We start from the raw sequence: 13,444 nt of genomic DNA, 5'->3' as shown, positions 1-13,444 counted from the left end.
CGTACCGGTACTTTCCTCGCCTTCCACCGCTGTGACCCGGGTTCGAATCCCGCCTGGGCAAATGGATTGGGTTTTCAGTCCCTATACCTGATTACGTGGGTTTTCCCCAGAATGTTCTTCTGGGGTTTCCCACCTCTAAAACTCTAATTTCTTCTCATTGTATCCTCTCTACAGGTTTCTTCAGGCTTTTGAGCTACAGTGCCTAGGGCGCTTTTGAGGAATCCTTGGTTTCATTACCAGAAATAAATAATAATAATAATAATAATCTCACTATGTATGATAATTCGTTTCAACTCCTTTCATTTCCTGACTTTATTTACTCATGTGCTACAGAGGGAACTCTGCAAAGATCTATCTGTGACCAACATTTGAAGAAATTCAAATACCCAAATCTTAGGTTCCTACCTGATGCAGTCATCTGAGCCAGCATCAGCAGGTACAGCGACGTGGCGTCAATCTGCAGGTGGCCCCACTCGTGGTCCCCAACGCAGGGGTCGCCCGTCTTGATGTTGTACTTGGCGTGCAGGCAGTCCTTGCGACTCTGGGTCTTCTTGAAGGCTTCCACCTTCTCCACTTGCTTCATCATGGACATCAGGAGGCCTCGCATGAGTTTCACTACATGCTGCGTGAGTATGGACAAGATACGCGTAGGTCATGGTCTCATTTTCATGGTATATAAGGGAAGAAAAATCAGAGTTGTTACGTATTCAGTTCAAAATAACTGATTACGGAACACAGACCCTTCACCCTAACCTTTCCAAATTCTCCAAAATCCTCCTTGCATTTAGTGGAGGATTTTGAAGGACTGAGGCTATGTACGGCAAAAATGTGTGGCTGATTTTGGAGGATTCTCTGTGTCAAGGTTGTAGGCCGGACCTTGTGTTGTTGATGCTCAGCCGTGCATAAATTTAGTCCCGGATCATACTTGAAATCCTCCGCACTGCTCCAGGATGTCACTGGCTCTGCCCTAATATAGTCACAGTGATTGCTGGACGATTGTGCAGGATTGAGGCAGTGGTCATCCCTCCAAGGACCACATTCAAAAATAACAGATGATTGTGGACGACTGAGCCAGCCCTGTATGCGGCTTTTACAGGGAGGCAGTTGGAGGATTTTGCAGGATTGACGTCGAATCCTAGCAAAAATGCCTAGGGAGTTAGGGTTAAGGATAATCTAGAGATAATGCCTTTGGGGTAGAATTCTACACTTCTTCCAACTCCTACCTGTTCTAGTTCGTAGGCTTTTGCCCTGTCTTCATCCAGATCAGCCTGCTTCCTGTACGCCAGTGCCAATCCCCACACGGAGATGACACTGTATACGTTGTCTCGTACCCACGCATCTTTTAGAACGGTACTCGCCGGCAGCAGACCAGTCACAGGATGCTGTAAAAAAGCACAGAAAAACGTCAAGTTACACACCAGAAATATCCTTTCCAAAAAATGAACTCAAATGCTTTACTAGTAGCAATCACTCAAAATGTATCTATTTAACCCTTACTCTCTGAGGGTAGTTTACTGCATGTCAGTTGGTTATGCCAATGCCCTCCAGCTGCAGTTTATTGGCAGATAAACTATCTTGACAGTGAAGGCTCCAATTGGCAGGAGTTGGAGGCCCTGGAGGGTGCCTGATACTGACCAGCTGGGGGCACTCACTTTGTTATCAGAGGACTCTCATTGTTCTCTGTGGCATGTATTGGAGTGCCTGTCCAGTTACCCTTGAAATGACATGGCAGATATTGGAGGGCCATGCAAAAAACATAGGAGATTTTCTTGAGGCACATATTGGCATGCGTTGGAGGGTCCAGTAGGGTAAGGGTTAATGAGCCAAATGCTACCTCCCATTACTAAAATACAAGGCATTAGATGATGTAATAAAATAAAGACATGTCACACAAAACTGCTGGAATGTACATGTAGGCCTATTGTACGATAAAAGTGTACTGTGTAGGCCTAGGCCTACAGTGCAGTAGAACATGTTATCGTTCAAAAATGACTTTTGCAACCTCAACCAATTAATCTTTGTTTCCCCTAACGTTAGTTTTAACAAATTTCAACAGTATTTTGACCAAACAAATGAGCTTACATGTAATTTCAAATTGTTCAAGATAATGCGGTGGGATCGGAATCAACAGTTATTGATTTCCTAAATTTTTTGTTAATGAATTTAATTTAATTAATCTAAGTTATTCAAACTAGCACACTCTCCATACATTACTTAAGATGGCATAGGTCGTAAACATGGCCATGAGACCCCCCTCCACCACCACCACCCAACAACTCCCCCCCCCCCTCATCCAGTCCCCCCCCCCCCGCCCGCCCCCCCCCCCCCCCCCCACCCCTTCCACAATTCTGTTTACAGTTTTTGCCTCAAATTACCTGGTGAGAAATGATAGTTTTTGTGACTAAACGATGATAGAAATCAAGTCGCACACCGGAGTTACTTCTGCTCCGCATGGTTGTGCCATAGAATCACGTCATTTTCAAGCAAGAAGGAAGTAAATGAAGACTAAATTCTACCCCATTCTCCCGAGACTCTGCGAAAAATATTTACTTTTTTAATTCGCCAGATGTTACTAAATCCTATCAACTACATTGAGCACGACTAAGAAAAAAATTACTACGGGACCGTCTGAAATCCTTTGACGTACAGTTTTGTGTGCACTTAATGTTCAAGTTCCTCGGTGTTTTTGAACCGATGCTTGGTAAACGTTTAAAAAAAGATGATACCCCGTGATATTCAAAGCATTGATTTCTTTTCTCCTAATGAAAACAATTTGTTTGTTTTGTGTTAACGAAAGCAATTACTTTATTCCAATTTTGGGCGTCTCAACCCTCTGAAAAGGGGCTTTCGTTTTGCGCGCAATGAACCCGCCCTGCACGAAGTGCTGTATGATCATTGTCTGGCAGCCAATCAGAATTTGGCGAGGAAATAATTTTTATATTTTCGTTCGATCCTCAAAAGTGAATAACTTTTAGATTGTTAGGAAAATAGCTTATGAAAAATCTAATGTGTTTTAGGAGGTGAAATTCGAAGATGGAGCTCGAACGCATAACTTTAACTTGGCAGTAACTGTTTTTTACTCGGAGAGGTGAATAAACTGAAAATAAGAATGAATTAGTTTATTGGACTGCCAAGGCAACATTTTAGACACCTTTTTTTTTGGGGGGGGGTATAAGTTTATGTTGTGCATACAATCAGAATGCTGTAAAAACAAATCACGCTAACTTTTCGAAGATGATCCCTTTCTACCTGGGCCCTGCGCCAACACATTTAAATCATTCCGGTTTAGCACAGTCAGGCGGATTAAAATGATTACCAATCATCAAATTAGGAACTAATGCTTGAACAATTTAGGACTAATAAATTATTTTAGTCAGCAATTTTAGACACGTTAAAAAATTTCCTATCAACTTTTATTTTTCAAGTAAATTATCAACCAGCTCATGGAATTTTGAAGGAAAAAAATCATCGGGTCAAAGGTCGTTGAAAATATCGACTCCGCCATCTTTGTTTTTTCGTTTCAGATCGTGACGAAAGTTCGCAACTGAAGGTTTGTAAATCTCGTTTTTATCAAGATTTACGCCAAGGTGGTATTTTAAATTTTAAATTCTGATTCAATTTGATTTAAACGTTGAAATTTTGTTTAGTTTTGAGACATTACTCGAATATTAACTTAGAATTTTGCAATGTTTAAACTTTAGGATTCGTTTGGTCTCTTTTTTTTCCATTCAATTCAATTTCAATGTTTCGTACGCGAGTTGCACAAAGTCAACAGCGATACACGTAGCGCGGTTCCACGTTTCCCCCGACTTTCCTTAATCCCTCTTGCACTGCAGTGTTGTCATAACCCTCTATGTTGACAAACTTCAAATTCATTCAGTTAAATACTGGTACTTTTACCTTATTAATTCTTGCTGACCTTTGTGAATAATTTCGTGACAATGAAACGACTTTATTTTTAGTCCGAAATTCAAAAATGGTGGAGTCCGGAAATTGGGCACAAAATCGGCAAGTGCTCCATCCCTAACGAGGCCCACTTGAACAAATCTCGGAAAATCCCATGTTAACATATAACTTAAGAATTTCTTTAAAGAAAAAAAAACTGATATAAGTGATAAACCAATATTGTCTTTACTCATCTATGATCTACCCAACTCGAAGTTTGTCAGAGAAATATTTTCTTATTTTTGGGTGCATTTTAAAGCGTTCACTAAGTTGACTAACTATGCAGGTTTTGAGAAGAAATAAAGTACAAAAAAGTAATTCATGCACTTTGAAATAAAATCGTAAAATCATGCAAAAATATATTTCTCTGCTAACTTTGTAATGGGTATAGGTAGGCCTAAACTCAAAGAGTTTTGAATGGGAATGTTTAGAGCCAGATAAAATTTTACTTACTGTGATATTTCAGGTAAAACGTTTGCTCCAGCAAGGCGCTAGAGTAGGCTATAGGCACAAAATAAAAGTGGGCCACGTTAGGGGGCCGCGCAACATTAGGGGACATTAACAAGACAGGCGTCTGGGCCTGGCAAACTTGATGAAAAAGAATTTGCGGAACTCCAACGGATAGCACTCTGCACAGAACTTGGCCCCATGGGGAAAACAAAGATTAACAATACCTTGGACACATAAAAGTCATAGCTCTCATTCAGATTAAGAATGAAATTGTGATCCGAAGGCCAAATGAAATAGCTGATATTTGGTCATTCAACATGTTGAAATGTCAGCAAACAATTCTACTACATGTATTATTTCCAGTTCAGTTAAGTTACTTCCCAACCCATTGTCTTTCTTTGTCAAGTTGAAAAAGGGTGTACTAGGCAATAATTCAAAAACTTTGGTTCGGTTCATATGATAATAATGACATTAATGTAGAGGGGGCCCAGTAAACACTGGAAGTCAAGTCTTTGGGCTATATGGACCCACAGAATACTTAACAAGTAGTCTGAACTCTGAAGGCCAGAGACTAGAGTCCCCTTTATAATTTTAACATGATATTTTTATAACAACAGATCATCATGGGACACCTCAAGTTTGGCGTGCTTGCCAAATACAGGAATGTCATCACCTACTCCTTGTCCCCCTACGAGCAGAACCCCTTTGCCGGCTACTTCAAGAAAGGCATCCCTAATATGTGGAGAAGGTTCAAGGGGCAGGTCTTCAGAGTTACCCCACGTAAGCTGAGCCCCATTTTCCCATCATAAATCACGTTAAAAAAAATTTAAAAAAATTTAAAAAAAGAGAAGGACATAAATTTGTCCATCTTTTTAACTGATACAATACCTGTCGGATTGCCTTTTCTATAACAGAAGTCTTTACCTATTATTAACCCATCATGACTGATTTCTTCCTTCTTTTTTAGCTTTCATCATGGCTTACCTGGTCTATAGCTACGGAGTCACAGAAAACACGAGAATAAAGAGGAAAGACACCTCTTTGTATGCCAACGACGAATAAAGTAACCGCCGAAGTGTGCGCAGAATATGGCCTGGCAGACCTTCAAGCTTGGAACATGCAATTTCATCAACTAGGACAGTCATGTGTTTAACGTACAAGATTTAGGACCACTGTGAATTCAGAAGCATCGGTTGGATCAAGACAGCGGAAGCCGAAGCGCCTGAGTACACAAGAAGATTGTGATCAAGTTTAAGTACGGACAGTCTTCAGTGTGATCTGCAGTGCTACCTTCAGCGAAACAAGTTTTATCTTCAGAAAATTTCCTCAAGCATGTCAAGAATCACTTCATTTGACGGATGAATAAAAAGTTATATTCAAGTTTTTCGGGTTTTGCTCAGTCTGTTTGTGTATTAGGTGCTCCAAAGAGGGGTTAACAGTGTGATTTATTTTGAAAGTCAGAGATTGGAATGAATAGAGTTTGTTTTTGTACAATATTTACAGTAATACACTTGCACGCTTTTGGTTCCATTTTAAGTTGTTGATGTAAATCCTTCCTTGCATGATGACTTTGGGTTAAAACAGATTGCTGTATCGAAGTGGATTCTGTGTAATAAAAAAAATTAAATGCTTGTTAAAAACTTTTGTTATTAAAAACAAAGTTAAATTTGAAAGATACATAGTTGCCCTTTGAATCCTCATTTTGACTTCAAATGGAAATGAAATTACTGATAGTTATTGACTCATGACTGTTGTCTTTTAAATTTTCTTGCTCTGCATTGCTTGGAATTTTAATTTATTATAAACTGTCACTTCCAAGTAAATCTTCCAAAGAGATGGTACTTTGTGACAGCTCTTGCGTGTACATTGCACATGTAGCCGATTGTACACATGTACATGTGGTAGGGTTCATGCGCCACATGAACTGTTTTGTCAAGAAATAATACTACATGTACATGTACATAATGTACGTGTGTTTGTCAGATATACAGTCGAACCCGATTAAGAAGAGCACTGTTTAATAATACAACATCTTGCTTATAAGAAGGAAAATGTTAGGCACAAAGTCTTTGTTTTTCTTTGTTTTCCATTACTGATAATACAAGGTACCAATTATAACGAGGTAATTTGTAAAGTCCCAAGGACCTGTTATAAACGTGTTCCACTGTACAATTCCACTACAATGTTCAGTTGTACTAAACATGCCTCAGCAGATCCGTGTTTAGCACCCTTTCTTTGTACACAGTTTGCATTATCTGAAAACAGGAGTTTATTTAGGCCTAGTATGTATTCTTTTACAGTTTAATGCACTTATTACAAAAAAATAATTATAAATTGCATGTGGAAGTTGCGCGAGCGAGACATCAACGCAGTGACAACTGCCAGAGAAATATGGCACTCTGCCGTCGTCAAGATCACCCGTTTAATGACCTTGGATTAAGTCGCATCGCCAAGGCCGACATCCCGGCGTCTGGACGGCAATCACGCGTCCGTCTCCGGACTCGTTTTTTTCGTCCACTTGCGGTTTATGGTCCTATTTGCTAATCGTTGCGGAACCTGAACCTGGGAACCGGTCACTGCTACAGAAGTATTCACCAGTGTCTTCACACCACCTCTTGATGATGATGTAAGGGTGAACACAATATTCGGCGCTGCTTCGCATGGTTTGGGATACTTGGAGGGAAATTGCATCCGTCTTCGATCATCATCGATGCTTTCCCAGTTTGACAATCAAAACTGCTTGTCCTGACCTTAGTATGACCTTTTAAACGCTCGTTTATGTATTTTGTAGTGCATATAAGCTTTTTCAGTAGTTTCTCGTCTTTTCATATCATATTTGTATGCATTATTTCCTGAACTAAAATTATCCTCGTACCTTACAAAAAGTCGGGGTTTTGGGAACTTCTGTACATCATGTACGAGTCATGTACATGTACACTCATTATTTTGTAGTTTGCAGTACATGTACATGACATACCTTTATCTGTAGGCGTGATGCCGTGCATCTCTTGTTTCCGTCTGCTCAACAGGTCAGGATTCCAAGCTACAGTTTGAAGGATTTGTGAGTTAGCCTTATTGTCATCAGATACAATCATTTTTCACCGACCCTCCTTCTGTAATGCTTGTAATGTATAATGTGTGATAAGTTGTGCCAAATTTGAGCCTTGGCTATGTTAATCACGGTGGCATACTGTTGTGGGTTCAGGGGAGGTAGCAAACCATCTGAAACGTCTTCTTGCCAGTGGCGGATCCAGGGGATGCGGAGGAGCGCCCCCCCCCCCCCCTCCCCCCGGCCGCGACCGAAATTTTCTCATGCACATTTTATCACTTGAGCGAGCCATTCTGCCCCCCCCCTCCCAGCACAGCCTCCCAACGCCCACTTCCCCCCCCCCCCCCCCCCCCCCCCCCCCCCCCCCCCCCCCCCCCCCCAGCAGTAAGCCCACAGCCTGTGCTTAAGTCCTTGTCATTCTTGATAACATTAAATCAACGCCACACCCACCCGGTTAGTCCCGTGAATACTCATTAAGTTTAGCAAAATCTCGCGCAGATCGATTTGATCTCCGGACGAACTGCATGCCTCATGGAAATCAGTCGCATCCTTTGATGTCATAGTACAACTCCTTATACATAATTATCCATATAGTGTGCCCCTTTCCTTATGTGATAAAATTATTGTTCATCATTCTCTGGGCCGGGCGCTGGTTCGTGCATCTACATAATGCATTCATTAGTGCTCTAGGGAGAAGGGTTTCAGTCTGGAAGACTAGGCCCAAGTATGATTGGGGATGCCTGCTTCATCAAGTGAAATATTGTTAAGAGGCTCATTCAAGACACTTTCTAGATGGGGAAGGATCGGTGATACAGCGGGCTCATCTCCGGGGGTTGGTTACTTACAAAACATCTCAATGGAGACGGGTGCGGGTAAGATTGTTCGCATTCACTGATGCGTCTAAAATTGTGTTATTAATGTTGAATGTTGCCTGTAATAGAGTTTTTCCGTTTCGATTTTGACATTTGTCACTGCTTTTATATTGCTATAGTTTTCATTACGTACAGTGAAATCGTGTTAGACAGTGTTGTACCTCAACTCGGTTCAACGGCAACCACTGGCGCTCTCGTCAGTAACGAAATTACAACAAACCAGTTTACCTCCAACAGGACTTTTGTACATGCCCGAAATGTGTGGTTTTTTTATTGAGGTACATAAAAAATATAATGAGGCATCCTCATTTGGTCGCACTCATGCCAGTCTTGATGCAGGGGTTAAAATGATACACAGAGGCTCTTGGTTCTTGGTTGGTTCTTCTCCTAAATACTCCCGTGGGAGTTTATACAGGAGGCCAGAAACACCGGGGCAAACCCCTTCTCTTAGCGATAAGTGTTTACTGGGTTCTTTTACGTGCATTTATACAATACACGGGACCTACGGCTTAACGTCCCATCCGAAGGACGAAGCAATAATGGTTAAGTGCCTTGCTTAAGAGCACAAGTGTCCGCCGGCGGGCTCGAACCCACGTCACTGTTGCCTCTGAAACACCAGAACGTGAGTCCGGTGCTCTTAACCGCTAGGCCATCACACTAGGCGTTTCAAGTGGCGATGGTACAGAATGAGGGGGAACTTTCTACAGCCCCCCCCCCCCCACCAACCCACAGACCCCCCCCCCCCAGCCCCCCCTGAAATGTTTGCAACCCCAGGTGCCCCTGGTTCTAATTACGCCACTGGTATAATAGAGTTGCGCCCTCTTCTGGATTCAATGCGTGTTAACCATGCATTACCTTCATAATTCCCTTCATTCAATTACGTAAGTTTGGCTTGACTTATAAAGAGAGCCGCTCCAATCCATCTTTGGGATGGTCTACTTAGTAGAATGGTTGCATCAAACTATCTCAGTTGTGCTTGAGAATAATTCTGTAACATTGTCTGTGTTCTGAAATTAGTAAGACGAAATAAATAGTTGTCAAAGTTCTAGTTGTAGTGGTCGCCGGCGCCGAATGGCTGCTGAGTATGGTAGCTGGTAGTTCCGATATCGGTGGAGACAGCATTTTTGATCGTGGCCCGTTGAAACCCATGTTTGTAATTGAAAATTGATTAAGAGGCATACAGAATCTGCAGTATGCATTCAGCAAGTATTGTGTAACTCCGCAGCGCCAAAAGAACTTCTCCCTCCTTAGGCTCTGATGATCAGCCCGGCGCACATCTTGCGAACCACGGTCACGTATCGGCGTTCCTCTCTTGGCGCCTTCTGAAGAGGATGATTTCCCGCCACTAAGCTCCCCGCGCCGCGATTTCCCGCCACTGGACGGACATGATGTTGTTGGATAACACCTCTAGGCAAGGGACTGAGTTAAAGAAATCAATTCTCATTTCTTCTCGGTTATAATGCTGAGCGGGGGTTTAATTGCTTCCGGAAAATTCATTAACACATTTCGCTGGCAGAGACCGATGATAAATCTCCTGTCCTATAGTGGTAATGTATAGCATTAGTTCGTGACGTAGATTGAAGGAATCCTCAAAGTAAATACCACTGCCAACATGATATCCCCTCTTACTGGCTATATTTCACTCGACCTGTACAGTTTTATGGTACTCTTGGATTCAGATGCGGTGATTCCCACTCCTTCAGTTGTGCGTTGCCCATAACCACCTCAAAGTAAGTGGCTGCTCAAGTCTGAATGTGTTGCATTTGACATTCTGCATGATGCTTTAATACGGTCTCCGGCCGTATTTTGTTTCTTTATCGCCAATTTTGGTGGTATGTGCATTTAGATATTTATTTGGTATAAAGGCCTGGTATTCATAAATACCTAGACAGTTTGCTCTTTCCCAGTAGTCGAGAGCCCGTCACGTGGCCGGTCTTAAACGGAGGATAAAGACCGGCTGGCTGGTCTTAAACACTTTTCCAGTGACTCATGAAATTTGGAATCGTATGAAATCCAGTGCCTTTTACGTTTTGTTGGTTGAACTTTCACAATCGTCACAGAGGCATGCGCAATACTACCAGTGAGTCAGTATTTCAAAGCCCTAAATTCACAACGCACCGCCACAGCTGCATTGTGCGCGACATCGCGCGATACGCGCTAATCTCCATAAGTACAGCGCCATTATTTAGCTAGGGGATGTTTCGAAAAAATCATGAAGTGAAATAGTTGAACAAAATCTTTGGAAATTTTCTACCTCTCATTTGTTTTGACTTTTAGACCTAAAAGTTTTGATTTTTTTTTACCGAAAAGGTATTTATGGGTGGGAATACTGTAAATATGTGCTTGGTCGGTATTAAACACTATGTTTAAGACCGGTTGGGGTCTGGATGCTGATAATTACCCAAGCCGAACCTTCAGTGTTTAAATCACCTTCTCTTCTTATTCTTTGCCGATGAAAAACCAAAAATCTCATTGATCCCCGGTTGTCCGCAACTTTTCTGATGATGGTTATATCCAGCAATACTTTGTTGTGTTGACTTTTTATTATCTGAATCTTAAAATTAATGTGGCCTGACGTTGCGAACTTAGCAAGTTCTTCTTCAGAGGCTAAAACAGAAATGACTGATATCAAAGTAACTGTTACCATTACATTCTTATACGAATAGCAAATACTTTTTTTCATGTACAGTAAACTCTCGTCAACTCAATCTCGGATAACTCGAAACTCCATTTATCTCGGAGTAATACTCCATTCCCATCCCGTCAAGAGAATATGATTAAGTATGTATTATTTAGTATGGTTTTAACTTGCCGAGCCTCGCCCCTATATAGCCCTTACCGTTTGAGGGCGCTCCTCACAAGCACAGGAGCGAAAATGTGCACTCATGATATCATTCAACCATTCCTCCATGTAATGATTCAACGGTCCTATAAAAAGACCTAACCTGTAATTATGGAGACATAAAAGTGTACCTCCGACGACATGGCTTTAATTAGAGGACCTACAGATCGTTAAGCTTGTAACCTGGGGGGGTGTTTCAAGGTTGCCACACCATATTTGGTAATTGTTGTGAGGATGGGCACTAACAACCGTTTGTGGGATTAAAATGTTCACATTATACCCAAAAGTATTGTATGAAAGCTGTCACAATTGCATGACAGTTGTACAGTACTTGTTTATTTGGAGTACACTATGTGGTGACATGTTGAGAAAAGGCTGCATCTGCACTGTGATCACTTCACTTTTGGTGTCTTGCAAGGAACCAAGGAGCATAATCTTGTGAGAGCTAGAAAGACTGATAAAGACACACTGACACGATCAGCCTTAATCTAATCTGATGATACCTCTAAAAGATGCCGCAAATTGCCTTCGACTATGTGGATACACTGTTTTAATTACCTTATTGTCTGAGGCTCAACCGATTAAAATACTCCGAAGATGAGATTTGACCTGGATTTGGCAAAATGCCGTTATATTTTTTCACGGATTAACACCTACTTGTCGTGTGCAAGAGGTAACAGTAAAAGCGATTCTCTCGTGAGATTGTATCAGTATTTTGAGATGTTTACAGAGGTTTTCAGTAATCTCTTAAATTGTGTTCTTAAACTGTTTTCCAGCGGGACACTGGTCGTCAATTTAATTGCGTTTTATTACACAATGCAGCACCCTAGTCCAATCAATTCATGGGTTTGTGGCTAAATAGTGTCGGCTGCCTGTGTGAGGCTTTATTATTGCAGTGTGGCTGTTGTGTTGAGAGCAGCAGGTTATGGACCCTTGAAAATCGATCCACCGTGTAAAGCGTGAATCAACTCCAATAAAGGACGCTATTTTATGGGGGTAATCTGCCCACTAATGCCTGTCGAGTCGCTACAAAGTGATGTCTGGCCTTGCTGGGAAGACCTCGGGAAAAATACTGAACAGCCACACTTGAAAGTATGATGACGAATATTATGGCACCGTGTGTTATCAACCGAGCTCAAAGTTCAGAGAGTTGTGTGGAGCCCAAACACAATGGGTTGGAAACTTGAACGCGCACGGTGAGAGGGTCAAGGGGTGATTGGAACTCGCGTGTTTGGATATGGATCAGCGTTTGGTTTACAATAAGACATCTCCATTTCGCCCCGCGACTCAACGAGAGCCAAGCCACACGACACGCATACACAGAAGAGTGCCGGTAGCAGTGTGGTTTTCCTGGAGACATCTCTCGTGTGCCTGTCTCCGAGCCTTTTGTCAAATAGCATCATCGACAGATTCGCTGTCTAAACGTTGGATGTTAGTTTAAGCTCAGTATCTGCGAGTCTCACGTCGGACCACATCAGCGGTAGACTTTACCCGATTGGTAAGCGCAGGTGACGTTCATCACAGGCTGAGAACTTGGAAGCCATAACATACCCAAGTTGTAAATGTGTCACGCGTAATGATGCCGATATCACTGCTCGTGTTCATGCTCACGTACCGGGAGACAAAAGTTCACGTTTACCATTTCTTTGAAGAACGGTGTTCGTCATAATAGCAGATAAGAGTGGCGGGAGTAAAATCTTCATTACTTGGTTGTTAGTTCCACCGTACTCGCTTACAAACTGAAATCACCATTGTTGGAACTTGGAAGGGTGGTGGAAGTACTCGTCCAGCAATCGCCCATGCGGAATACCCAAGTGTCCGTCTTAAAATGAATGGAGTTTAAGCTGAGGAAGAGGTAGATCTAAGGAGCACCGAAACCCTTGACGATAAAACTGCAGGTGCCGCAGCAAACCCTGAAAGTTCATTTTAAATTTTGAGCGCTGGACAGTAATTCCATAGGCCTGTCCTGTGGCCCTCCTCCTTCGTTTCTAGCGGCTAATTGTGACCCGTGTCCTGACACTTTTTGTTGTGTCTGTTGACATAACGGTTGCGAGATTTAGTTGTGAACTCCACGGGGAGCCGAGGGGTTCTGACAAGGCGTGCGGACGGGCGTGGAACACCCCCGGGTCACTCCTGCGTGTCCCCATCGTGACCTAGCGGGGAGTTTCAGGCACTACTCCCGTGCTGCGAGGTTGTGTGTGGCCCGTTAAATTGGGATAAAAAACTTTTACTCGGAAGATAGCAACCAGGGGCTCAAACAACTATAGTGTGTCATCTTGAAATAGA

The 13,444-nt window shown here is 42.3% G+C and overlaps 2 protein-coding genes across 4 annotated transcripts in view; one reads left to right on the top strand and one right to left on the bottom strand.

The window, feature by feature from the left end:
- LOC119727307 (probable phosphorylase b kinase regulatory subunit alpha) overlaps positions 1 to 2,558 on the bottom strand; it is a 31,591-nt gene extending 29,033 nt beyond the window's left edge. For all 3 annotated transcript variants that reach the window (XM_038199159.1, XM_038199161.1, XM_038199160.1), the window contains exons 1-3: positions 2,376 to 2,558; positions 1,224 to 1,382; positions 406 to 622 (exon numbers count right to left, since the gene is read on the bottom strand). In XM_038199159.1, coding sequence (XP_038055087.1) covers positions 406 to 622; positions 1,224 to 1,382; positions 2,376 to 2,453 — 454 coding nt within the window. In that variant the 5' untranslated portion in view covers positions 2,454 to 2,558. The remainder of the gene's footprint in view (positions 1 to 405; positions 623 to 1,223; positions 1,383 to 2,375) is intronic.
- Positions 2,559 to 3,442: 884 nt separating this feature from the next.
- Positions 3,443 to 6,072, top strand: LOC119728580 (cytochrome b-c1 complex subunit 8-like). Its single transcript, XM_038200870.1, has 3 exons — positions 3,443 to 3,550; positions 5,013 to 5,175; positions 5,363 to 6,072. The coding sequence occupies exons 2-3, from the start codon at positions 5,019 to 5,021 to the stop codon at positions 5,455 to 5,457; spliced, it is 252 nt and encodes an 83-aa protein (XP_038056798.1). The 5' UTR covers positions 3,443 to 3,550; positions 5,013 to 5,018; the 3' UTR covers positions 5,458 to 6,072.
- Positions 6,073 to 13,444: the final 7,372 nt, after the last annotated feature.

Source organism: Patiria miniata, unplaced genomic scaffold (genome assembly GCF_015706575.1).
Source record: "Patiria miniata isolate m_02_andy unplaced genomic scaffold, ASM1570657v1 HiC_scaffold_20, whole genome shotgun sequence".
Classification (NCBI taxonomy): domain Eukaryota; kingdom Metazoa; phylum Echinodermata; class Asteroidea; order Valvatida; family Asterinidae; genus Patiria; species Patiria miniata.
This window is presented reverse-complemented; position numbering and strand designations above follow the sequence as displayed.

Excerpts from the sequence above, each read along its gene's own strand:
- LOC119728580 (XM_038200870.1), top strand. The coding sequence starts at position 5,019 with ATGGGACACCTCAAGTTTGGCGTGCTTGCCAAATACAGGAATGTCATC. Across the intron at positions 5,176-5,362 it reads GGTCTTCAGAGTTACCCCAC|CTTTCATCATGGCTTACCTG; the intron begins GTAAGCTGAGCC and ends CTTCTTTTTTAG.